This window comes from Chaetodon trifascialis, chromosome 6, assembly GCF_039877785.1.
Source record: "Chaetodon trifascialis isolate fChaTrf1 chromosome 6, fChaTrf1.hap1, whole genome shotgun sequence".
Taxonomy (NCBI): domain Eukaryota; kingdom Metazoa; phylum Chordata; class Actinopteri; order Chaetodontiformes; family Chaetodontidae; genus Chaetodon; species Chaetodon trifascialis.
In genome coordinates, this window is record NC_092061.1 from 13,414,654 (window position 1) to 13,440,333 (window position 25,680).

General features: G+C 42.5%; 2 protein-coding genes across 5 annotated transcripts; one reads left to right on the top strand and one right to left on the bottom strand.

Moving 5' to 3' along the window:
- Nucleotides 1-107: 107 nt before the first annotated feature.
- On the bottom strand, nucleotides 108-11,748 carry lzts3b (leucine zipper, putative tumor suppressor family member 3b). Of its 3 annotated transcripts, none has more exons than XM_070964308.1 (8): nucleotides 11,519-11,748; nucleotides 8,542-9,509; nucleotides 6,825-7,298; nucleotides 6,565-6,732; nucleotides 5,997-6,125; nucleotides 5,164-5,355; nucleotides 4,709-4,939; nucleotides 108-3,283 (listed from the first exon to the last, which is right to left on the bottom strand). In XM_070964308.1, the coding sequence occupies exons 2-8, from the start codon at nucleotides 9,391-9,393 to the stop codon at nucleotides 2,144-2,146; spliced, it is 3,186 nt and encodes a 1,061-aa protein (XP_070820409.1). In that variant the 5' UTR covers nucleotides 9,394-9,509; nucleotides 11,519-11,748; the 3' UTR covers nucleotides 108-2,143. The 3 variants fall into 3 exon arrangements, with proteins under 3 accessions (XP_070820409.1, XP_070820410.1, XP_070820411.1); XM_070964309.1 differs by having other exon boundaries at nucleotides 11,561-11,745; XM_070964310.1 differs by having other exon boundaries at nucleotides 8,542-9,385; nucleotides 11,519-11,737.
- A 7,508-nt stretch (nucleotides 11,749-19,256) lies between these two features.
- Nucleotides 19,257-25,656, top strand: smyd1b (SET and MYND domain containing 1b). Of its 2 annotated transcripts, XM_070964889.1 has the most exons (10): nucleotides 19,257-19,429; nucleotides 20,341-20,517; nucleotides 20,725-20,938; nucleotides 21,566-21,696; nucleotides 21,897-21,935; nucleotides 23,431-23,626; nucleotides 24,504-24,596; nucleotides 24,779-24,942; nucleotides 25,050-25,218; nucleotides 25,480-25,656. In XM_070964889.1, exons 1-10 carry the CDS (start codon nucleotides 19,308-19,310, stop codon nucleotides 25,642-25,644), a joined length of 1,470 nt encoding a protein of 489 aa, XP_070820990.1. In that variant the 5' UTR covers nucleotides 19,257-19,307; the 3' UTR covers nucleotides 25,645-25,656. The 2 variants fall into 2 exon arrangements, with proteins under 2 accessions (XP_070820990.1, XP_070820992.1); XM_070964891.1 differs by lacking the exon at nucleotides 21,897-21,935.
- The last annotated feature ends 24 nt before the right edge of the window (nucleotides 25,657-25,680 follow it).

Here is a 25,680-nt window from a genome sequence, read left to right on the forward strand (position 1 = left end):
TCCAGTATTTGAAGGACTCTAAATATTTCCTCCGGTCAAGTTTTTAAAGCTGATTGCTTTAATTAAATCGCAACCACAGGACAAAAAGTTTGCTCAGTGACACAAAGTGCTGAGTTATTCACATATCTTTATTAGTTCTGCTGAATTTTAACAAAGGGGTGGTTTTAATCAAGCCAGAACAGTACTAATAACATAAATGCAAACAATAAATTTGAAACATGTATAAAATCGGTAGCATTTTGTTCTCTAAACAATGCAATACTGTAACTACATTTATCACCTACATCAAAAGGAACATCATTTTTGGACAGGGTTGCTATGATTGCACCATTATGGTAGGCCAATAGGCTATCTACACAGTTAAAAAAAACAAAAAACAAAACAAAAAAAACACATAAAGGAAAGCTCAAATGGCACATATTTTCTCTGTCAGTTCACCGTAATATAATAACAGTAATAAAGATGATAATACTATGTAATACCTTAGAGATAAGTTAATATTCTTGAGCAACATCTTTGTATGCTGGCATAAACAACACATAGAAAAGCCATGATATTCACATCTGAGTCTACTGTACATCATAACTTGTGTGTAGGACACGACATAGTGCAGTTAGCCTGAATGCTCCCTTTGAAGCAGCAGACTCTCCACTTCTCCGAATTTTTTAAACATCCGTCTCTTCTGTTTTGACTACACAGAAGAAAGTAGAGTTTTTCCAGGAAATACAGACTCCCTCAGTTTGAACTGTCAGTCTCACTGCCTTTGTGTCAAGCTTTGATGTACTGTACATCTTACTGTAAAGCCCCCCAAAAACCCTTTTGCTCTTAATATATCTTCACTTGCTCTATTGCCACTAGTCCCTCTGTCCTCAATCTCATAAGCTGAAGCTTTTCATATGTATACACACATGCACACACCCACTCTCTCCCTCACACACACTCAAACACACATTTACAATCTATAACTATTATATTTCTTTCTAGTATATCATACATTCTATAAATTTTGTTTTAACTTTGGGGATACTGACTGATTTCTCAGATTTCTTGGCTGTAAATGCACAAAGTGAATGACACAATTATCATAATAACTAAATTCAAATTGTGTGCTTCCTTTCACATTCTCCTTGCAGTTCAATGGGAAGAAATTTGAGTTGAGTGAAAGCTCTCCGGTGACCTCTAGTGTTTGTTTTTAGTCACTGCAGATGATCTGCAGTGAAGGCAAACCAGTCTCTCCCACGTCTTAACGCTTAAATTCAGTTGGGGCCGATTATCTGCTAAACATATCTATTTAATTCAATTTGTACAAAATATAAACTCTCTTGGTCTTCATGATGTGTGTGAATGGCTCATGCATGTTGGACCCTGTGCATGAAATGACTTGAAAGATGAATCAACAATCAGTCTGTGTGACCTTTAACGTCAATATCTGCTGGGATTTAAATGAAACAGACCAGCCATGTGTAATGATGTGTAACTGGTTTGTTGATATAATTAAAGCACTGAAAATGATAATCACACTCTTGATTTTTTATTTTTTTTTTTAAATCTATTCCCAGCATTAATTATCCTCTTGTACATGCTGGAGAAAATGGAGTAAGGCGTTCTCTGGCCAAAAATGCAAGTTAACATCACACACTCTGACCACTAATTCTACTTTTACATTACCAGTGACACAGACTTACAATGAATAAATACCGCATAATATTCTTGTTGATAACTTCTGACAATATCCCTGATTGTCTTGGTCCTTTTCTAGCATGGGAATGAAATGACCCCTGTAATAGTGCTGAAATCTAAACACTGTCATTTAACATTTTGTTTTTCTGCCATCCATCAGTGTGGCACACTTTTCATGAACACTGATTATGTAGGAGTGTACAACTACTGAGAGACAGCCTGCTGCTTAGGAGGTTGAAAAGTGGCTGATTTAGCTGAGTTCCTGTTTCAGATCTTCCTGTTTTGCAGTCGGCCTTTGTTGCTGTTTAGTTTCTATAGTTGCTTTGAAAAGTATGTCAGACTGTTCTGATTTATTCTATTGTAGACTGAAAGGTTTTTCAACTGTATGCTGAAGTGGTTTTGTGTGAGAGGCCTTGTCACTGTGAGTGTGTTGCACTGGACAATTCGTTTCATGGAGCTGTCTCTAGATCTCAGTGGACTCTATCCTCTCCAGGCGTGAGGGTCCTGCCCAGGGAGGGGCGAGCTGGTGGAGAGAAGGAGGACCCTTCTGGTCTTCACAAGGTGGGGAGATGGTAAGGGCGATGGGGCCAGAGATAGAGGGTGGGGGCTGAGGAGACAGATGCGAAAGGGCTGGTGGTGGAGGTGGAGAATTGGAAGAGGTCGGGGAGGTGGTGGTGGTTGTGGTAATAGTGGTGGTGGTGGATGTTGTGGTTGGTTTGGCTCCCAACTGGCTCATACGTTTTTCCAAAGCTTGGTTCTTCTGCAGCGTTTCCACATAACTGAGCTGCAGCTGCGCCTGGTATTTCAAAACCCGCTCCTTCTCGTCCTGCCAGGTGTGTCGCTCCTGGTCAAAGTTGAGGGCCTGACGCTCCCGTTGCTGCCGCTCCAGGCGGAGAGCAGCCTGCAGCTGCTCCAGTTGCCTGCGCAGCTCCCCTGCCTCATCCCAGTGACCCTCCTGGACTCGCTGAGGCTGGTGGCCATCCTGACGCAGTTGTACGTCCTGGCAGAGTTGAGCCTCGTGACGTAGCTGGGCCTCTTGACGCATTTGGGCCTCATGGCAGAGCTGGGCCTCCTGACGGAGCTGGGCCTCTTGGCGCAGTTGAGCCTCCTGACGGAGCTGCACCTCTTGACGCAGCTGTACTTCTTGGCGTAGCTGCGCCTCTTGACGGATTTGGGCTTCATGGCGGTGATGAGCCTCCTGACGAAGCTGGGCCTCCTGGCGGAGTTGGGCCTCTGGTCGGATTTGGCTATCCTGACGCATTCGGATGTCCTGCTGCATGTGGGCATCTTGCCGCTGTTGTGCATCGCGCCATTGAGCTTCTTCGCGTTGTGCTCTCTCCTGTCTCTGAGCTTCCTGCCTTTGGGCTTTAGCTTCATCGCTCTGAAGACTCAGCAGGGTGTCAGATGTAGGGGTGAGGGAGTTGGTTGAGGGCTCAGTAGGGTTACGTGGGCAGTGTACAACTCCCCACGGTGGCAGCAGCCCAGCAGCAGCTAAGTTAGGGCTTATCACAACTTCTGCTCCTCTGCTCGCTTCACTCAGAGCCCGCTTTAAACTAAGCACCTCTGCCTCAAATACACCCAACTTCTCTCGAAGGATGGACACCTGCAAAAATGAAAATACATATCACAGGACAATGTCATTTAATTTTTAATGTAGTATTTGTTTGTTAAGTGCACAGTCAGACGCAAGGTGTCTCCTGCATTACAACAGAACAACAAAACAAAACAGGACATAAAAACATTTGGCATAAATAATGTGCCTAATTATATAAATGCAGACGCAAGTGTAAACACATTAACACAGACATTGAAACAAATCCTCATCCAGCTGCGTTTGTCATACATATACCCATGCATGAGTGCAAGCATGCACATCCATGCACACACACGGGACTGCACAGCTGAGAGCAGCAGTGATGGATGATATTCTATTTAAACTTACTTATGAACATCCATACTTCGATTAATGTTAGAGTGTTTTCATGGCTTTCTGAATCGTGTGGATGCTTTCTCTGTTGATGTTGATGAGGAATGCCCACTTATTTTACAGTTGCATGAATTGTAAGTGGGCACACTCGATAAGAGCTTATGATGAATATGTGAATTGTAAATTGTACTTAACAAGAGATAAATATCACTCTTAAACTTGCTTAGTAATGGAATACACAATATAAATACATATATGTATGAGCTGCTTATGATGTCATACAGTACAAAGAGCAGAACTGTTGCAGCTGTAATATATAATGTTGTATAATCTCCAGTGTGTCCCAGTCTCCTTGCCAAGTATTTGGAATTTCTCTGAAGGATTTTAAGGATTAAATGCTCAACAATCTATATTTAGTGATAAGCATCCCAATCCTGCAATCTCACTTGTAAAATCTAATTTGACTGCTTTGGGTAATAATCAGCATTGTGTTGCTTTTTTCATAGACCCCTTTGTTGACGTTGACTGTTCCCTGCAGCTACGAAAGGTTTTCATTGCAGGCTCAGAATAATGAAATCCTTAAATCCTATAGCTTGTGGTAAATATCATGCATTTTTGAGTGATGTCTGACCATCTCAGGTTCTTGTAGATAAAAATCCACATAAATTTAGTGAGACACTTTTTTGTCTTGTAATAAATGCTACTATACAACAACATACTGTTATACAGTTATCAGAGTTTTCAACCAGATACTGTGACAAAGTATTGTGCCTTAATATTGTTAGAAAAGGCACTTACTAGCATGTCATATGTTCAATCTTACAGTGATTGCTTTTAACAGACACTTAAAGAAGATTTTATGTGATCTACATACTGAATTGTGATATACTATGAAGCCCTTCATCAGAAAATGACAAACCTTACTGATAGTAAAGGATTTTTATTATGTTTGGAGACATAATAATAAATAAAAAAGAATACGATAATTTAACAAATTGTTAACTTTTGTCAATTATTAATCGATTTGTGTTTCTGCTACCTGTAATCCTCAATGTTAAAGTCATTTGTTGAGTATTAATTTAAGTCTCGTTGAAAACCTACCTCTGACAGAGTCCTCCTCAGCTCTCCCTCACACTTCTCCAGCTCCAGACTTTTGGTGCTATAGGAGTCCTTCAGGCCCAGCATGGCCTCCTCCCGCTCCCTCAGCTGGGCATTGAGCTCCTTCAGCTGGCCTCTCAGGGCCACCATCTCTCCGGCTCGCTGGGTCACTTCAGCCTGACTCTCCCTCAGCTGCTGCTTCAGCAGGGAGATCTCTCCTGCCTTCTGACACACCTGCCACATGGGGAACAAGAGAGTGGGTTTAAGTCCTGTGGTGAATATACTTCCTATCTCTTCGCATACAAGTAGGTTGCTTGTACACACATACTTACAGACACAGGCAGCTTCACACACACACCCTTATACTCAGCGCTCCACTGCTCAGTCTACCGTGATGCAACCCTGATAACATTTTACTGAACTAGTCAAGCGCACCAACTCATATACTCGTATCTCACCTCCCACTTGGTCTCCTCCAGGCGAGGCAAGATGTCAGCCTGCTCCTTCCTGTAATCCAGACACTTTCTCTCCAGCTCCTCTCTCTGGGCCAACAGAGCTGCCATCTCCTCCTGGAGCCTCCTCTTGTCCTGGGACAGACGGCTTATCTGTGCCTGCAGGGCAGTCTGGGAGCGCTGAGCCCGACGGGTTACCTACAGATATAATGTACATATACAGTAAAAGTTTTGATCATATCGATCCCACAGTAATATCTTTTGGTACTTTAAGACACGGCAGTCTATGACCTCTTAGATGTTGTATATCAGGGACAGATTTGGTCTAAATTCTTTTTAAACAATGCTGCATTTTACCTGCATTTACCTGTATCTTGATTCCAACATTAACCCTTTAAAACTAGATAGATTCAAGTGTGCTCTCAGCTTTCTCTCATGCTTTTAAGGGCACAGGGTGAGATTATGATGAGAGGACCACAGTGCTATACATACCAATAAATACTTAATGCAAATAATAGATTTAAAATCTAAACTATCAGCAGTATTTCTAATAGAGCTTCTCGTTTGGTCCATGCGTCACAGTGAGAATGTAACTTTAGTGGCAGCATAGTTTTTAAATTTTTAAATTAAATTTTTTAATTTTTTTGACTTTTAAGATGGATTATGAGAATTAAAACAAACTTTTCAGTGTTTTATCTCACATTTATCTGTTGTGCATGCACTCGTCAATTTTTTTTGTATCATGGTATCAGATTTTGACCACATGCTTCATTCCTAAATTATATATAAATGTGTGTTGCCCCCGATATTTAGTTGAATCACACATGTAGTGAGGTCACCTGCTGCAGGCGTGAGGCGTAGTTCTGTCTCAGCTCGTCCATCTGTCGCTCCCACACACGCTGCTTCTCCTCAAACACCTGAATGATCGCTGCCTCACTCTGGTCCAGGTTTCTGCGCATATGCTGCACCTGGAAGAAAAGTGGAGGAAACCAAGGCAGCTGCTTAACTCATAAAAGTAGAAGAAATCCAATTTAGGCAACAAAATGTGGGATTATCGGCCCTTTTGTAGTCAGCAGAAAAAAAAACTGCTCAAGATGCAGTTTGGTCAGAAAAGATTTTATTAAATGCAAACTTTTTTTTTTTATCAAGTTCCAATGCCACTGCTAAAATTCACACCACACTTTGAAAACACAAAATGTGACAACAAAGTGCAACTTGAGGCCTGTTAGCACATCTCTCTGACTAAACATTATTTATAGGCTGAATGTTTAAAGTGCATTTATCTTTAAAGCAGAGTGACACAATTTAAAGGATCATTTCACCCAAATAACAAAAACTAATTCTCACATAACACCTGGTGGTGCATTGACAATGCACACTAAAAAGTATTTCTGAGTGGCGTCTGACCTCTTGCTCTTTCTCCCACAAGCGGTCCTCGAGGTCCTGGATGATGTCATCAGAGGAGGGGGAGGGGCGTAGAGGTGCTGGGGCGTCACTCAGGTGGCTCAGCCTCTGGTAGGACGAAGAGCTCTTTCCTGAGGAGGACCGGCCACTGTCAGAAGCGCTGAGGCCGTTCTGCAGGAAAGCACCACATCGCGACAAGTTAACGACGATAACAGCATAGTGGATTTTGTGAAAGTCTACATGAGTGTGGATGAAGGCCTCACCTGGTAACCAGGCTTTTCCAGCTTGTCCAGGCCTGCAGCTGCCCCAACCATGCCCAACCTGTTGATGTGGCTGGTGGAAGCACTGAGAGGCCCCAGGACCGCTGGGGGCCCACAACCGGATCCCGAGCCCGTGTAGGTGGGCAGGCTGGTCAGGGAGTTCCTCCCAGAGTCAGACATCCCTCCCTGCACCACTTCATTACCATTTCCCCCACCCTCACTTCTGCTGACCCTCACTGGGCTGTCCTGGTCCAGGAGCAGGGCCTCTGGGACCTCTCCTGATTCTCCTCCTGCTCCTCCGTCCCTGCCTCTCCTGCCTCCTCTGCTCTCACTGAACCCTTCGCTCCTTCCCTCAGTCTTGCTCTCGCCCCCTGCCCCTCCTGCCTGGCCCACCAGGTTCTGCATGGAGTGGAAGCTCTTGGGAACCACCGGCTTGAAGGCAGAGGGACGAACGAGGCCTGAGTTGTTCTGCATTGCCTACGAAAATATGGAGGAGGGAAGGAAAGACAGTAAGAGAAATTACAGATACAGTAATGCAACTCACAGAGAAAAGTGCACTGAAGTCAAAGCTTCTAAGCTGAAATGCAGCATTGTGATGTGTAATGCGTAATGACACAATATGGGACATGAATTATCCATATTTAGATATAATATGGAACTGCATGAGATGGATTTGGTTTGTTTATGAGAAACTTTAATCCTCACAAACAGGTTTCTGCCAGATGGCATGAATCATGATTTTAAAATTCTCCTTTCCATATAGTGAGGCAAACCCTTTCTAAACTGACTCCAGTGTAAGTGTTTGGAAACAAAAATGCACCCTTAAGTTCAGCCAAAGCTAATACCTAGCTTCAGTAGTCTTAAATAGCCAAATGAAGCGGGAATCTTCCAAAGTTACAGTCTTTTTAGGAAGAATTCTCGCTTTGTGTTTGTCGCCCTCCTACGGCTCGGCTCAGCAAGGGAGCAATGTTCAGGGAGAGGAGGGAATTTACTTGATCAAATTTAATTTTGGAAGACACCAACATGATTCAGTTAATTCTGACTATTAACTCAGCTGCTGAGTGAACTTTAGAGTGCATTTTGCATGCAGAGTTATTCCTTAGGGTATGAAATTCCCTCGCTTTGTTTCATTGTTGAACTGCAGTTTAGGGGTGAGAGGAAATTTTATACTAAAAAGACTTAAGAAGGTGCCTGTTTGATTCGTCTCACTCTGCTGCTGCTGCTGAAGCCTCACAATAGCTTTGGCTGAAATTTCAAAGGCATTTTTGCACAGAATAAGGACTGTGAATTTTGTCCCCCCTCACTTCCATTTGAGTGGCGCCAGGAAAGAACCGCTTCACGGCCAGTATGTAGAGGAGGAATGACTAGAGCAATCAATAACTCTTTAACATGCATGTGAGTCTTGAATTCAGTGGTGTCCAAAACTTTTCTGCTTGTGACCCCTCGTCACAGGCTGTGTGACTATGAGCTGTGTGAGTGATTTTCCTTTCCGAGATTCTTTCATTTCAATTGTCGAAGAGGTAAATCTAAAATTTTTAGCAACGAAAAGCAAAGATTAGATAAAAGTCGGAAAAGTAAAGACGTGTCTGTGTGGCAGATTTTTGTTTGGCACTTTTTCCTAACACGGTAATCATCTTGAAGCCCCTTAGATTCATTTTCCACCCCACTTTGATGGTGCTGACCCCCAGTTTGAGAAGCACTGTCCTCAATCTTGAAGTACCTGCTCCAGCTTCCCCGACACTGGCAGGATCTTGGGCGGGTTGTGGTTTGGAGGGTTATGGCTGCCTGGATTGTTCTCAGTGTCAGTTCTGGTGGCTGCCATCTCTCTGTGGTGGTGTTGGTTCATGCCAACACCGTTCTTCTCATTTCCTCCTCGGCCCACAATGTTCCCACAAACATCCAACCCTGCAGCCTGCATCTCCCTCTCTCTCTCCCTCTCCAACCTCTCGTTCTCCAGCCTCTCTCTCTCCCTCTCCCTTTCCCTTTCTCTCTCTCGCTCCCTCTCCCTCTCTATCTTCTCCCTCTCTATCCTCTCTCTTTCCCTCTCTCTGGCTCTCTCCCTCTCCCGCTCCCTCTCTCGCTCCAGCCTCTCCCTCTCTACTCGTTCCCGCTCCCTCTCGCGGTTCCTCTCCCTCTCTCGCTCCCTCTCTAGCCTCTCTCGGTCCCAGTCTCGGTCCCGGTCCCTGTCTCTCCCCCTTTCGCGCTGCCTCTCCCTCTCCCTCTCCCTCTCCCACTCCCTCTCCCGCCTGCCTGCTCCATTGCCGCACTCCAACTGGTTGTTGTTGGATGGGGCCGTCATGGTACATTCAGTGTTGGTGGACGAGGCTGTTTCGGTGGGCCGGTCAGTCCCGGTACAGGTCCCAGTCCCGATACTAACACTCCCACGTTCATCGCTAGAAGCCGTCCCGTCAGATATAGTCGCCGGGGGGCGGGGCAGCCGCTCTGCACTGCAGCTGCGGTCGGCAGGGCAACGGCGAGAGAGAGGAGGGGCCCGAGGCAGGGTGGTCCTCGTGCCCACAGACTTCATGGCAAACTCCTGCTCTCCTGCCACCCCACTGCCAACACTGCCCATAGTGGGGTCAAAGGTCAGGGATTAGAGGTTAGGAGTCAGGATTGGGGAGGGTCACAGATACATTTGGAAGTAGTGTGGGTCATCACAACCTAATGCAGGTAGTGGGGGCACACACACTAGAGGAACACAGAAAAACGAAAGGTGTTATACAATATTGTAATTGCATAATGGCTAGTTATACAATAATAGTTAATGCAGAACACATCCCAACCCACATACAGGGGCAGCGTAGTCCTCCCACCATGATAAAAATGAAAGTGAGTATCGCTAAGGTATAAACAAAGTCTAAAAATATAACTTGTCTTCCAGTTTAATGATAACATCACAGTGTTACTTTCTGTTTCTGTTGGCATTTGTTTCTTATGTTTACACTTTTAAGGGTGAGTTATTTTGAACTATTTTGTTTGGGTGCATAAGTTATGGGATGCTGGGTGAAGAGGTCACTCACACCAATCCAGTGCAAGACACAAATGACACTGGATTGTGTGTCCATTAGCATCACTGAACTGGAGTTTTTTTGTTTGTTTGTTTGTTTTTTGTACTTGTTACATGCCTGAAATAAGTCTTCGATGAACATTTAATGCATGGAAATATGGACATGACTGTAAAGCCCTGTCTAATGTCTAATGGGTCTTGCATTTTATCTGATCTTGAGTTTTTGTCTTGCAATGAGCATCAATATCTACCTACCAATACCTTTACTATTTACTATATTCTGTTAATATGATGTTCCATGGTGGATGTTCTTAAGCAATTTTGTATTTATTCTGATAATCACGAGCTGGCTGACAGTTTAGGTGTAGTATGTGGTTTTTGAGGCTCTGTGCAAAATGGGTTGGAGGAAATGTGAGTGTGGGAGGCTCAATAGGAGCCCCTGGTTATACAAGGGGGTGTTTCTAATATCTACTCTACCCTTAATAATATAAATGGGGTGGACAAAATATTGGAAACACCTCTCAGGATAATGGAATACAGTTCAACAGCACCTCAAACTACAGCCTCCAAAATGACCGTTAAGTTGAATCAACACCTCTTTAAAAGTGTTTCAAAAAAGGATTTATTGCAGGACTGCTGTACCTCATAAACTGAAACTGAGTGTATTTTCAGAGGCTGTAGATTGCAGCATAGCTCAACTGTAAAGCGTTACACTGAGAGGTGTTTCTAGTATTTTGTCAAGTGTTCCTTTATGCCAATGCGAGTATTTTAGAAACACCTCTCAGTGGGCGTCCCGGTGGTCTAGGGGTTTAAGATGCGGATAATATTCAAGTCCCCATTCAAGTCCGGCCTGGGACCTTTGTTGCACGTCGTCTACAACCCTTCACTTCCTGTCGGCCATTCACAAAATGCCCCAAAAACGCAATACAATTCAACATCACCACAAACTGCAGCCTCCAAAATGACCAAATAAAATTGAATCAACATCGAAAAGGGAATATGCCTCCTTCACGGGGGCAGGAATTATCGCAGAGCTGTTGTATGAGGCTGCATTAGTTTTAGATAGGCGTACCTAATAAACTGGCCACTCATCAGAGTATACACTCATATGCAGGAGGGGGGGATAAAAAAAAATGCTATTATGCATGATGTAGCCATGAACTATACTGAATTACAGCATCAAAGAGCTTACTCACATCATTCATACCACTAAAAACATACAGAGGCATATTACCCTGGCTGAGACGGACAGACAGACAGACAGACAGATAGACAGATAGATAGATAGATAGATAGATAGATAGATAGATAGATAGATAGATAGATAGATAGATAGATAGTGACGCAGCCATGCCAGTGCACCTCCCCTTCTCAGCCCATTTACTAGAGGTTTACTTCCACTTGGGTGAATAGTAGTAGTAGTAAAATACACTGCCTATCTATATGCTGCTCTGCCTCAATCCCCTCCCCTCACGACTCCCCCTCTCTCCCTTTTTCTCTGCATCCCTGGGCGGCAAGGGCGGCTTTAGCAGCATCCGCATCAAGCCCTGAATCGACTGCGCTCCCAAACAATTACTCGCTAGGCCCGTGACAAGAGGCGAACGCACGACCCTCTCTGAGCAGAAAAAAAATTACATCTCAATAAATACACACAGCGTCACTGACATTGACGACAGTAGCTTTGATTTACCGAGTGTAGCATCCTGGCGGTCCATCATCAAAGGCTACTCACTATTTTGCAGCGCGGCGCTTCGTAAGATGGCAGCCTCAATAAACAATATTGTCACAAGACAGCAACGTCAGTCCTGGTCGGCCTGGCTCTGCATTATTCTGCGATGTTACCGTGGGTCGGTAATATTAGGGATGCTGTCTTCGACCGCTGTCAGCGTCGGATGCTGATGATGGAGTCGGTCGGTTGATACGCGCATCAGCTGAGAGACACACACCCACCTCTGGTCCCGCCCCTCCGGCTGCATGATACAAACGCCCCCTTTTGGCTTTAATCCAGCGCTCTCCCTCGGGAAAAGCCTATAGAGTCATATACAGTCCCCTGGATGGATGGATGGATGGATGGATGGATGGATGGATGGATGGATGGATGGATGGATGGATGGATGGATGGATGGATGAGACGTTGAACAGTAGTGATGCTGGTTGCATCACCAGATGTAGATGCGTGTTTTTAATGTATTTAAGACTATGACATGTGGATTATTTTAGTTTTTTTTTTTATCCTAAAATAATACAAAATGTCATGTATTTATGTTTTATGCAGCCATACTCCTTTTTACAGTTTACTTGCTGTTTGAGTCTGTTGACATTCAGGTTAGTTTTACCCATTTTGAAGAGCTAACTTACTCAGATAAAAACAATCAGTTCTCTTAACGGAAATCAAAATTATCTGTTTTTTTGTTTTCCCCCGGCTGTTTGAAGCACCCAACAAGCTACATCACCATCTAACAAACACTTGGCCATAGCCTGTGAACAGTGTTCTGTCGACCTAATGAAAGTTTCTGCAGTATTCAGTCTCTTTTTTCTCTGTTTTGATCTCCACCACCTTCGTCCTGTGTCTTTTTGCTAAATGCTACATTATGTCCAGCAGATAGTTGCTAACCTTGTCTGTCTGCTGTTGCTTGTCGCATCAGGAAGCAACACTTACAAGAGCAGTGGAGCTGACCCAAAACTCCAAGCTTGTTGCCCATAAAACCAAAGCAGTGAGCTGAAAGATGCTGAACATTATGTAACATAACTAAGTTGAAAAACTGCCCCGGGTTGACCCATCATCATATCATCTCACCTCCACCGTGCAGCTTCCCATCAAAATGCTGTAATACCTTTAAAATGAATGCACTGCCTGTGTTATTAATGGAAAATGATAAAGCATGCTCTTATAAATTTGGTTATCAAGGGGCCAGTGAAATCTTACTGCATATTCTGGCAAGCTAAAGTTTTCTGTCGGACAAGCTAAGTGAGTCTAAGTAATGAGTTCAACAGGGGGATTTTGTAAATGTCAGCACAGCAAATAAACATGTTTGTAGTGTATGAAACAACCCCAGATGAACTGTATGAATGGAGGGAACACTACAGCATGCTGGAAGGCTTTGCACCACACCCGCCCCTACTGGACGCCACAGTATTTGCTACGAGAACAACATACCAGCCCTGATTTCAACTTAAAGGAGCACCCCAGCTATTCACAATTACACTTCTATAGAGTTGGACTTTTGAGTGGACAAACGTTCAGAGGCATGCTGTCCCTGATGGGTCAAGCTACAAATAAACTGGATCCTTCACTTCCCATAATGCAGCTCAAAAGCATCTGTCATTAGACTCGTCCTGTTTGGTAAATGCACTATTCTTTCAAACTTGATTTCAACAATTTATTTCTTGTGATTTTCTTTATGATTTTAGAGAATCATCGGTCTAATAACTGGCTCGCTCGCGGTCACACAAGGTGCCTAAGAGTCATGCAGCTCACCACCCGGCAGGCTGTCCTGGCTCAAACCCTCTGATCCTGGTCTGAGCACACTTCCTCAGCGTTCTCTAACAGATTGTTGGCTGCGTCAGTCCTCAGTTGTGGCTGCTTGTCATCTTTTCTTTGCATGTCCTCGATGCTTCCTCTTCTCCCTCCATGCTCTGTTATATTGCTGTGTGACCTGACCTTTTGTTAGAAAGCAGTCTTTTGTTAGAAAGTAGTCTCTTTTATTCCTTTATATTTACTTTCACCATTTTTTTTCTCCACATTAATACTTGCACTCACACCACAATGTACCCTGAAGATTTTGCCAGATCTTTCTTTTACTCAGTGTTTTTCTTTTTCTTTTTTATTCAGTGTGTAGCCCTTCATTGTGGAGCCTTTGGTCCTAATATATTTTTCCATCCATCCATCCATTTTCTATCCCTTTCAGGGTTGCGGGGGGGCTGGAGCCTATCCCAGCTGTCAACGGGAGAGAGGCGCGGTGCACTCTGGACTGGTCGCCAGCCGATCGCAGGGCAACATATACACAAACAACCATTTACGCTCACACTCACACCTAGGGTCAATTTAGAGTCACCAATTAATCTAATGAGCATGTTTTTGGAAGCTGGAGTGCCCGGAGAGAACCCACGCATGCACGGGAAGAACATGCAAACTTCACACAGAAACATGTAGCTAATGAGGCTAATGACAGGTTGACTGATAACTCATGAAGTGTCAGGTAGCATCACAACATTTGGTTTGTTCCATGGATGACACCAATTTGACTGGTGTCAGCCAAGGCCATTTGGATTTTTTGGGAATACATTTTTCACCTATTTTTGGACATATTTCATCCAATCTTTACCGAACTCAGCACATTCCGTATCTAGATCACCCCGAACAAAACCTAATCTGTAGCGTTTGATACAGTTTCACCTGTAGGTGGCGCTAAAAGATCTGAAACATTGCTACTGTAGAAGCAGCTTGCAGCTAAGAGGCGTTTCCTTCAAAGAAATGTACAGTACAGTGAGAAAAAAGCACATTTATGTGCAATATTTCAAGCACATCACTAACTGGTTCACCGTATGTGCTATGTTGGAGAAACTTTCTTCATTAAGAAATTGTGCCTTTTTTAATTGCAATTGGGAAATAAACCTAAAAATTCAGAGAGATCACCACTGTTAACCTGGAGACAACGTTCATGGCAAAACTGGACCAGTACTCAGGAGGAGGGGATATTCAGGGTGTAACGAACATGCTGCCAGAGGCATGAATAAATATAACATAGTTTATTTCAAATAGGAAAATCCACTCTTTTCTAGCAGGTTATGTGGTGTTAGTTGATCATGGTTTAGACGTTACCTCAGGCCATAAGTGGTGCTGTGTCACAAGAGTGAATACTGAACTCAAATTTGACAGGTAGCCAGTCGTCTGGATGTCTTAAACGGAAACTGTTTGCAACCGCAGCACTCATCAGATGATGCTCATGACTTTGCCCTCTGCTCCAACTGAGAGTAATCTCAGGTAATCAGACACTAAAGTTCAGACACACTATATTTTGTGTTGCTCTTGTTTGTCAAAATGATGACTTAAGACACTGACATTGATTCTGACCTACTTGCCAGGATGGTGGTGGGAATATTACCAGTGAAGTGATGAAGATTTGCCAAAATGTCTGATCCAGCCAGTGCAAGGATTGTGCTTGAGGGAACAGAAGTCCTGAGAGACCTGGATGTACCTAGAGCCGGTGCCTTGCTGATGGGGCTGAGATATGTATTCACCCTGAGCTACCCAAAAGAACTGGAAAACACTTTGAAGATATTCCTTGAGCTGGGTGGCCTGAAAGCCAGTCTGAAGGTAGAGTCAGAAAAACAAATTGAGCAGGAAATGCTGCGCTGTTATGTGTTTGCAGAGTTCTGTGGTGCAGGCTGTACTGTTGACAGTTTATTAAGTACACCAAGCTAAAAGTCATGCAGGACTGTTAAAAAACAGTTTTATTTTCAGCTCGGTGGACCCAGTGAAGTGGCAATTGAGTTTGTGTTGATTTCACATTTTTCTGTTATGTTTGTAGGTATTGACAATCATCAGGTTTGTATTTACAGAGTGACAGAGTGAAAACATGTTTCTATTTTCCTCAGAGAAACTACCTGTAGCCATTTGAACATCAGCAACACTTGAAGGGAAATAAGTCACCAATACTCAAAAGAATAAAGCTGACAGTTTGCATGGACATTTCTCAGTAGAAATACTGAATAAAGAAGTTGGAATAACTTAAATGAAGTAATCTGACTACTTCAAAGTCTCATGGGGTTTACTCATTAATGGATTGGAGTTGGAATAACTTAAAAATAACCATGCAAATTGCTAACTCAGTTTTTTAAAGATAAGTCAGTATGTTCTTTTCAAGAGTGTACAGTATAGTTGCACAAATCCAGATTAATTTTTAGGCCAACTGACTCTTTATATACTATTAAATTGGCAAGTCTCTTGACTGTCCACGAGGAGGCAGTGGTGTCTATTTGCCTGGAGCAGGTTCAGGGTCTCTTACAGCTGCAATCCTGCTGTCCTGTCAGAGCCACGCAACTCTCCATAAATGTTCACCAGCCTGTTTTCATCTTTGCGATGATGCTTTTCCAGCTAATCCAACAGGGACTTTAAGTAATTCATTTATTTTAAGAAGCAGGACAAATTTCACCACCCAAAGAGAGACATGTAGTGGAGTAAAGTAGTGGAGTAAAAAGTACAATCCCTCTGAGATGTAGTAGAAGTATAAAGTTGCACCAAATGGAAATACTCAAGGGATGTACAAGTTTATATATGTACTTCAGTAAAATGCTTCAGTAAATGTACTTACTTAGATTCCACCACTGGCTGCCACAGCGGGCAAAGACACTTGCTGCGTCCCTCCGGTCTCCATGAGTCCCCTGCTTCTCTTTGGCCAGTGTGGGGCGCTCTTTCACACAGCTCAGCTCAATTGGACACCAGCTCTTTGAACACCTGCAATAAAATAACATGGTGCAGGACCGACAGGCTTCTCCCACAAGACCCTGGTCATGTGACATAGGATCACTTGTCTTGGCTTATTTGATTTTTGGTATCTTAAAATTGTGGGAAATTGTTTTTCTAAGTAAAAAATATACTTTTCTATCTGTGTACTTCAGTGTAGATTTGCAGCAGTGTTGCATGTCCTGTATTGCCATTTTATGACTCCATGTTCTTATCTTTTATTGTCAGTGTTGTTGCTGTGTTATTATCATCTGTGGTAAAAATTTTTTTTATTGTTTTCAGGACTTAACAGTAACTTACCTCATTTGTGTACGAAGGCTAAAGTGTGTCCTATTTCCGCAATTGGATTTTTTTATTATCTGTAAATACAATTTTATAAAGTGCCTCATTAAATTTATAGTTATATAATAAAATTTAAATGGAAAAAACAAACAAACAAACAAAAACTCAGTTTCATTAGCTGTGATTAACATCCACTTCCACATCCACATCCCACAGTTGTCAGTATTTTTACCACCAGAGGAAATCAGACTGGACATCAGGCTCTACAAACCACAGGTTGTACCTGTCCCTGTCCTTCAGCGTTAGGTCTACTCTGGTGCTGACTGCAGGGACCCAGCAGGTATTTCCATGCATACTGAGCCTGTGACGGAGCATTGTGAACGTCTTGTAAGCGTTTGCACTGTAGGCCTTACCATCCTGGGTGCTGTACTGCTCTACCAAAGCAGCCAGAAAGATGATATTCAGTGCGCTAGCTGAGCAGGAGTCGCATGTTGTTGTGATTGTTATGATTCCTATTCACCTGTTATGTTTTGTTGTATCCTGGATGCTGGGTGTCATCCTGGGCACAAGGTGCTGGTTGGGAGGCGTGATTGGCCGGTGCCACTACTTAAGGGGGAGGTCGGTGGACCGTCTTCCTCTCCTACTCCTTCCTGTGTGTTACCGCTGCTGTGGTCAGCGGCTAAGACTGTGTGATCGCTGTTATTGTTTCTTATTGTAAATAATATTAGCATTAATAGCGCGGTGAGACGCCTAGTAGTTGTGTGTATGTATGTGTGTGTGTGTGGGGGGGGTTAGAGTTTTGTCATTTATTTTATTTTGGACAGGTAAGGCACGAAGAAAATGGAAACCTTTTGTTTGTTATTTTGGCCATGCCCTCCCTGACGCCATTGCTACTTGTTTACATAAATAAAAACATTATTAGACTGCAGTCGAGTTTGTGAATGGCTTTTCTTGGGAGCTGGGAGAAAGAGGGGAGCCCTTTTGTGTTGTGTCCTGGTTCCCCTAGCCTGGGGCATAACAATGTTAAAGTCCTCAGCTACTCTCCAGGTATATACAATTTTATATCTTGACAAGATGTGTATTAACAGAAATACAGTATCCATGTTATAGCAAAGCAATGCTATGACAACAATCATAGGTGCATGGAAAAGATTTGTCTAAATTTGTTATATTGCTATGGTAAGTCATCACATGATGTGTAATAGCATCTGGAAAACTGCAAACGTTTTGACAAAAGAAAAGAGGCTGAGAGTATAAAAGGCAACATGTGACAAGGACATTCAGAGTTTCAACAGTTCAACAGGCATCAGTTATCATCTGTTACCCTGCCAGAAGTCTGCGGCCAAACCGACGAAGCCGCTTCTGGACAACGCCTCCCCCTCAGGGACACATCTCGACTCCTTCGCAGAGTGATATCAATATGTAGCACCTGTTCTCAAATGAAAGAGTGAAGAGCAGAAAATTACTGCATGTAGTACAGTATATACAATGAAATATCTTTAAAGACAGAACACTGACAAGTGCTTTAATAAGTGCTCTGTCTGAGAGCATCAGAGCTTGTCAGCGTCTCTGAATTTGTTGTTTTGTTATCAGAGACAGACTTTTTCATCAGAATTGATCTTATTTGATAATATTGGCTGCATGCCTTTAATCTATGATGCTGACTTGTAAATTTAATGTCACTCCTTCATGTTATTGTGTTTTTCATTTTTCTAAAAAAAGATGTATATTGAGCCCAATTCAAGTTCTTACTACTAATTATTCGAACCTGTTGATCAAATTTCCCTGCTGTGGGATTAATGAAGACTTGTCTTATCTTCATTTCATTGTAAACTTTGGTGTGTTTGTTGCTGATGTGAAGCATTAATCAAACACAAAACTTTCACAGACTGCTATGAAAAGTTACATGAATATGCACATCCAATACATTTACTCATAGAGAATACTTGAGTCTTTTCAGTCATTGAGGTCAAAACAGTGGTATAAATATAAATGTAAAGGTCAGAACGGGATACTGGCTAATGCATTCTGGGGGCCTTAACGTTGGTCCCATGACGGTCTATATGTGTGTGTGAGCAGTGGTGTTCTGTTATGTCATAACTTATGTTGCAACGACAGAGAGAGAGAGAGAAAGTTAGAGAAAGCACCAGAACTGGGTAGAGGCGGAGAGATAGATCCACTCTGCGTCTGTCACACCTCCAGACCTCACAGCTGTCCAGCGTCACCACAGACTCCTGATAGACGGCAGCAACTGGGGACCAAAAATAGTCCTCAGGGGCCAGAGACCTACCAATTCATGGTCGGGGGATGGGGAACTTCTGCTAGTTAACAGGACAAAAAGCTAAAAGCATGAGAATAAATTCAACTAAAAAAGCATCTGAGAGAGCGACAACAAGCTTCAGCAGTGCCACTTTCATACAAGGTTGTTGGTTTTATTGACAAGCCTGTCCTTTCAGGACATTTTATATCTCAGTGGACTAATAAGACAAATCTCCACCAACCCATTTTCTGTGTCTGATGGTACGGTTCAAGAGGTGGCCAGCTATTTTAGTACCCTGGGTGTGGAATGTGCAGTTGTCACTGAAGAACACAGAGTGCACAGATTGGTGTACGAGTTCCTCAACTACACTATCGCTGTATTTAGCTTCTCTCTGCCACTGAAACACTCCTCTCTCATCCGTTCACCACTGATTCACTCTTCACCAGCACCTCAGGAACCAGTGCAGCTACCATGGAGAACGTGGCAATATTTGACTCACCTGGAAAGGGGAGGGGTCTGAAGGCTACCAAGGAGTTTTGGGCTGGAGATGTCATTTTTTCTGAGGCCAGTATATCAGCTGTTGTGTTTGACAGGTACGGTAATGGTGCAAATTGTGGATGTTGGCGCTCAGTGATAGGGGATGTGCTCAAATGTCAACATTGTGAGGATATTCGGGCAGTTGAACAACATGTTTTCTGTCATTTTTTTTTCAATAATAACTTTCCTGTTTTGGAAGGCAATGGAGTCTGACTTTACTGTGATTTGACAATGACAAGAGTGCTGTATTCTAACTGTGCCTCCAGTGTAGTCAGCTCAGTATCAGGGGGATGTTTTTGCGTAACTGTCACTAAATAAGTCCTGGTAATATGAAAGAACAAATACAAGGAGCGAATGCTAAATGAAAACGACTTTATTTGGAACAATCAGAAGCAAAAGTCCCACTGTTTGGACTTTTGGGACAAATTAGTCATCAAATGTGGAAGACAAAATAGTGACTGACAGAAGTGGTATCTTTCAGACTGTAATGCGCAGGTGTGTTATCCTTTAGTGTCTGGGTTTTTCACTGAGCTTAAAATTCTTAGAAAATAGATTAATAATAAAAAATGCTGTTCTGTTCTTCTAAAATCCAATAAAATGTAGGTATAATACTGAATGTTTTAAAATGTGTTTTCATATAACCTGACAGGCCAGACTGTACATCCATCCTCCTACAGTGCCCATAATCCCAGGAAGCTTTTACACCAGACCATCTTTTGTGGATCTGCTTTAATTTGCTGATGAAGACTGTGAGATGCAGTATGGAAACACTGAGTTCAGAATATATTGTGATGAAAAGACAGAATGAACTGAAAGATTCTCTTTGGTAATGGGAGAAATGGTAGACATTCACACAAAAAGGAGCTGACAACTGTCTCTTATTACTTAATGAGTCTGCAATATGCACATGCTATAACATATGGATCATAAGATCTTTCCCTTCTCCGCTGCCTCTCTTCTTCTGCAGTCTAGCAGAGCGTATTTGCCACAGCTGTTTCCGCAGACAAGAGAAGCTCCAGAGGTGCGGCCAGTGCAAATTTGCTCATTACTGCGACCGAACCTGCCAGCGTGCCGGATGGGCCGAACACAAGCAAGAATGTGGTGCCATCAAAGCTTATGGCAAAGCACCGAATGAGAGCATCCGGTAAGTGGAGGGAAAATTTCCAGAAGATTTCCAGTTCGTGATCTAACATCACCCGACCTTACAGGGGCACAAGACAGTGCAAGCAATGTCGGCTTACTTTTCATTGTAGTGACTGTAATGTTTCTAATATAAACTGAAGAAAGTTACCAGTTATCAGTAACTTGCACAGCACTGGTCATGCTTTCATTGTTCTTCCTTCGTGGTCAGTTTGGTGGCCCGCATCATGTGGCGCCTTGACAAGGAGGGGAGTGTGGTGTCTGACATGCAGATGACCACGCTGGAGGAGCTGGAGGACCACGTAGCTGACATGCAAGAGGATGAGCTGAAGGAGTTCAAAGTGGACATCCACAACTTCCTGGACTACTGGCCCCGTAACAGCAAGCAGCACACGATTGACGACATCTCACATGTTTTTGGAGTGGTGCGTTTCTATGTGTTATCCCTTTGCATTTTCCTGTAAGGTGGCAAGGTCTTAAACCATAAAATCAGGGGCTTTTTTCTTCAAAGTGCATGAAGATAGTGAGCTGAACCTGCCCTCTTCACCCAGTGACCAAAACTAATGTGTTCAGTCCTCACTGTCAGCTTGTTGAAATCAAATATTTTCACACTTAACATCAGCAATGGCTGACAAAACAGCAGATATCAGATATGTTTCTTCATACCTGACTTTACAGCATGAGTTGTGCCATTTAACTTTAATACTTGACAGCTAACATACAACATACCAGGTTAATGAGTGACTGTCAATTACCTGAAGGCACCAATTACCCGGTGGACATGAAGCAATCAGCTGATAAGTGAAATGATACGTGATATAGTTCACGAGATGAAAAAAGCCGCACAAACAAACCTTTAATCAGCCCACCAGGGTTAATAAATTTTAGATCGACTGGCTGTGATTCACTATCTACTATCTTCTATCTGCTGCAGTGGGAACTATGTATTGTTTTGATACAGCACACATTGCCTTACTCCTTCATTATGTTTCTGCTAAAAGTTCACATCTTCACATGAGTGTTCACATGAGTATCTCCCCTCTTTCTCCCAGGTTAACTGTAACGGTTTCACTTTGAGCGACCAGAGGGGCCTTCAGGCCGTAGGAGTTGGTCTTTTCCCAAATTTATGTTTAGTGAATCATGACTGCTGGCCAAACTGCACTGTGATCCTCAACCACGGCAAGTAAGTAAGAAAATTACTCCCCAGTGATGTTTATCCTTTGAAAATTTCGTTTGCATTCAGCTGAACTCGACTCTAACGTTAAGAGAAATTTGCTGAATGTTTTCAGAGTCTCTGAGTGTGTGTTTACGTGCTGTTGTGTATTGTGTGAGAGTGTGTGTTTGTCAGGTTTGGTGTAAAACTGCTTCCTGTTTGTCTTTCAGTCAATCGGCTGTGAATACTATGTTTCATTCTCAACGGAGGTGCGTTACCTCACCCTGAGCCTCTTTAAGTGTTATTTATTGAGCACCATTGAGACATTAAAAGCCTGATCGACATATCACTTCACATAACCGCCATCCTCCCTCCCTCCCTCTCCATCCATTGTAGGAAATGAGAGTGTTTGTCAGTCGTTTTTTGCACTGTAGGCTTGATGTGACTCTTCACACATATGTCAACATGATACTTGAGTGCTCTAACCCAGTGGTTCCCAACCTTTATCCTCAAGGGACACCTTTTCTATCATTTAGTGAACTGACGACCCCTGACTAAGTGATGTATTTCAGGGATGTCTCATATTATATTCAATGCATAACAATAAGTGTACAGAACAGCTGATGTGCAGTTACTGAGCACAGTAACTGCAGGAAGTTTGTGTAAAATGAGCCATTTAGATGAATTTTGAGCAGATTATTTCATGTGAATATCAGAGAAGCATTCTCTGTCTATATTATGTATTTTTTAATTTTCAGTTGTAAACATTTTGGATTCATTTTTTTTTTTTTGACAAAGTCAGTGTTTTACTCTCCCTGATGGTTAGCACTTTTGTTATTTTAACTGCGTGTTTTTTTTTATGCAGGACGAGGCTGTTCAGCAGAGTGAAGGCTCTGTCAATGTAGTTTTTAAGTTTATATCTTAAATAATAATCAAAACTTTAAAAATACCAATTTCTTTTAGTTTTCTTCAGTGAAATGAATGAAATACTGAGATATAGATCTACTGTATATTTATTGAAAAAAGTTTTCTTCTAACAATTAAAATCAAGAAGGCCTTGTGGCCCCTGTGAAGTTATATTGACCCCTAGTGGGAATCTGGACCCCCAGGTTGGGAATCAGTGATTCTAACCTTAATTTGGCTTATTCTGTAGAGGCAAAGGCTGGAATGGGTTTTTCTCTGCATTTTTCTTCACCTGCCGAAAGCTCTTTTTTTTTAACCACATATAATTTATCTGTCTGTCACGTCCACATAAAGTTTTACTCATGGTTTCCCACTTGTTTGCCCATGAGTGATCACACCATGTGTTCATCATACCAGCACAGACTGCTGTCTATTAGTAGCTTCTCCCATTTCTAACAACTTCCATTCCTATCAGTTCACCTCTCAGACCACGTAACACCAGACTAAAACATGGCAAAACAATATTTCCATGTAAATATTGAAGTTTGTAAGATAAATATCCATGATTATTTCAGACTTAAGCCTTTTATTAAACACATGTGGTGGGGAAAAAAAATAACTGAACATTAAATGAAAGAAAATAACAGTTAAAAATAGAATGAACTACTCAATTTAGGCTTAAGTGTGAAATAATCTCTGTGATATTCATTAATATTCACTCCTTCAATCCTTCAGCTGGATTGACTGATCTGAAAGCCACTCTATGGAGCAGGGTTTCACCATCCATCTAAAACTGTGTGGGGAAAGTAAGAAAGACTTAAAGGATGCCTGCTTGTACTTGACTGTGCTTCTGTTCCTCAGGATTGAGCTGCGCTCTCTCGGTAAGATCGCAGAGGGAGAGGAGCTGACAGTCGCATATGTGGACTTCTTGAATTTGTCAGAGGAGAGACGAAGACTACTGAAAGCACAATACTTCTTTGACTGCACGTGTGAGTACTGCAAGGACCACATCAAAGATGACTTGAAGCTGGGAGGAAGAGAAGTGGACGGAGTCAAGGTTTGTGTCCTCGTGTGTCTGTGGTGATACTGATGTTGCTTGGCAGGATGATTTTATACAGCACAGGGCAGAAAAGACCAAACCATCGCGCTACGTTTAGTACTGAGTGGATGGGTGATAAGGACAGACGGGAAACACGAGAAGCAGAGCCACTGTGACTATTTTAAGCAAAGATAACTCCCAGCAGATTGTATGTGCATGCATTCACACATTCATTCACAGTGTCGAGGAAAAAAAAGTCAACTTTTACTCAACAGCTTCAATCACTTCAAGCCCGTTAACCCTATTTAAGTGTTTTACCATCTACCATAAACCACCAGTTTATTTATTTTATATCATATTATTTCATTTACACTCAACATCTAGCACCAAATTACTGACAACTCAACATTAAACACTCTGACATGTGTAAATCAATACATGACACACCATAAAATGTGAAGTAATTGCATGGCCTTGACATTATCTTAATCTGTGAACCATGAGGCGACTTCACTTTGAGTTTGTTTGTGTGGGTCAGAGGTTATAAATAGCATGTGACAGGGACTACACATATATAACTCTATTTTTAATAACAGAGATTTGAAACATTGATCAAAACTGTTATGACATATTGAATTTGGTTGTCTAAAAATGTCCATGATGTTGTCTTTTTATTACATACAGAGTAAATCTTTGTTAGTTATAAGCAGGTCAAAGGACTTCTTCAGATAAAAGTAATCAGGCCTCCACTTTTATGGACTTCTACAAGGCAAACCTGTGTTGTCTTTAAAAATGAACAGTCTTTCATGGTGCATTTAATTGTCAACGTGTTAATACTTGATCAGTGGTGCAGTTCATTAACATTTGATCAATGTCTGCAATCACCAACCTGTAGCCTTCGGAGGAGCAGGTGAAAGAGGCGACGGATTATTGCTTTCAAATGCTGGAGAAGATGGACAAGGCGCGGTTAAATGCTGACTACCATGAGGTATTGTATCAAATCCCCTGCAGCACCAAATAAAAATGATTATGAAGCTCTAGAAAGATGTTTTTTTAATCACACCACAGAATTCAAGACTTGTTTTTTCCTCAATCTCTCCACCCCCAACTCTACGCTCTGTGCTCTTTTGAAGATTTTTCTCTACGTGTTGTTTTTTTTTTTCTCTTCAGGTGGTAAAAATCTGCAAGGAGTGCATCGAGAAAACAGAGCCGATTTTGGATGACACTCACATCTACCTGCTGAGGATGTGGAGCACATTAAGCGAGGTGCAAGCTTACCTGCAGTACTTTAATGATGCTTCAGAATATTCCCGCAAAATGGTGGATGGATACATGTGAGTACAAAGATACAGGGCTGTCTGCTGTGACACACATGAACATCTTCAGCATGAAAACATGACTAAATAAATAATTAAATGAATCAAATCTCTTCCCCTGGCAGCAAACTGTACCACCCCAACAATGCCGCTCTTGGTATGGCTGCTATGCGAGCAGGAGTGACTCACTGGCAGGCCGGGGAGATTGAGGTTGGCCACGGGATGATCTGCAAAGCCTATTCCATTCTCATGGTCACCCACGGTCCAACACATCCCATCACCAAGGACCTGGAGGTAAACACCTCTTAATCTCTGCGTGCAAAATTACATTTGCATGTGAAGATTTGGCTCTGCGAAATTGATATTTTGAGGCTAAATTTCAGTTTTAGTTGGAGAAAACAGCAGTGAGATTGCTTATCTTATTTTGGATGCTGTTCAAAAGAGAAATGACGTTACTTGTTTTGTTTTTATTTATTCTGAGCAGGTCAAAACTTATTGTATACCTTATTACATGTAGTTTTAAGTACAGATGTTTCCCTCCTGATCTTTCCACAGGCCATGCGTATGCAGACAGAAATGGAGCTGAGGATGTTCAAGCAGAATGAGTATGTTTACCACAGTATGAGAGATGCTGCTCTGAAGAACAAACCGATGACCATGATGCATGAACCCAAGTCCATGGAGGAGGGAATCAAGAATCTCTTCCACCGGAGGAAGTAATCACAGAACTGCAGTCATGCAAAAATCCAGAAAACT

What these genes read in the sequence shown, in the direction of transcription:
- smyd1b (XM_070964889.1), top strand. Translation starts at nt 19,308, where the DNA reads ATGGAGAACGTGGCAATATTTGACTCACCTGGAAAGGGGAGGGGTCTG. An exon ending in GCACCGAATGAGAGCATCCG is followed by an intron (nt 20,518 to 20,724) that starts GTAAGTGGAGGG and finishes CTTCGTGGTCAG; the next exon opens with TTTGGTGGCCCGCATCATGT. An exon ending in TAAATGCTGACTACCATGAG is followed by an intron (nt 24,597 to 24,778) that starts GTATTGTATCAA and finishes TTTTCTCTTCAG; the next exon opens with GTGGTAAAAATCTGCAAGGA.
- lzts3b (XM_070964308.1), bottom strand. Translation starts at nt 9,393, where the DNA reads ATGGGCAGTGTTGGCAGTGGGGTGGCAGGAGAGCAGGAGTTTGCCATG. An exon ending in TGGAAAAGCCTGGTTACCAG is followed by an intron (nt 6,733 to 6,824) that starts GTGAGGCCTTCA and finishes GCTTTCCTGCAG; the next exon opens with AACGGCCTCAGCGCTTCTGA. An exon ending in ACGCCTCACGCCTGCAGCAG is followed by an intron (nt 5,356 to 5,996) that starts GTGACCTCACTA and finishes TTATATCTGTAG; the next exon opens with GTAACCCGTCGGGCTCAGCG.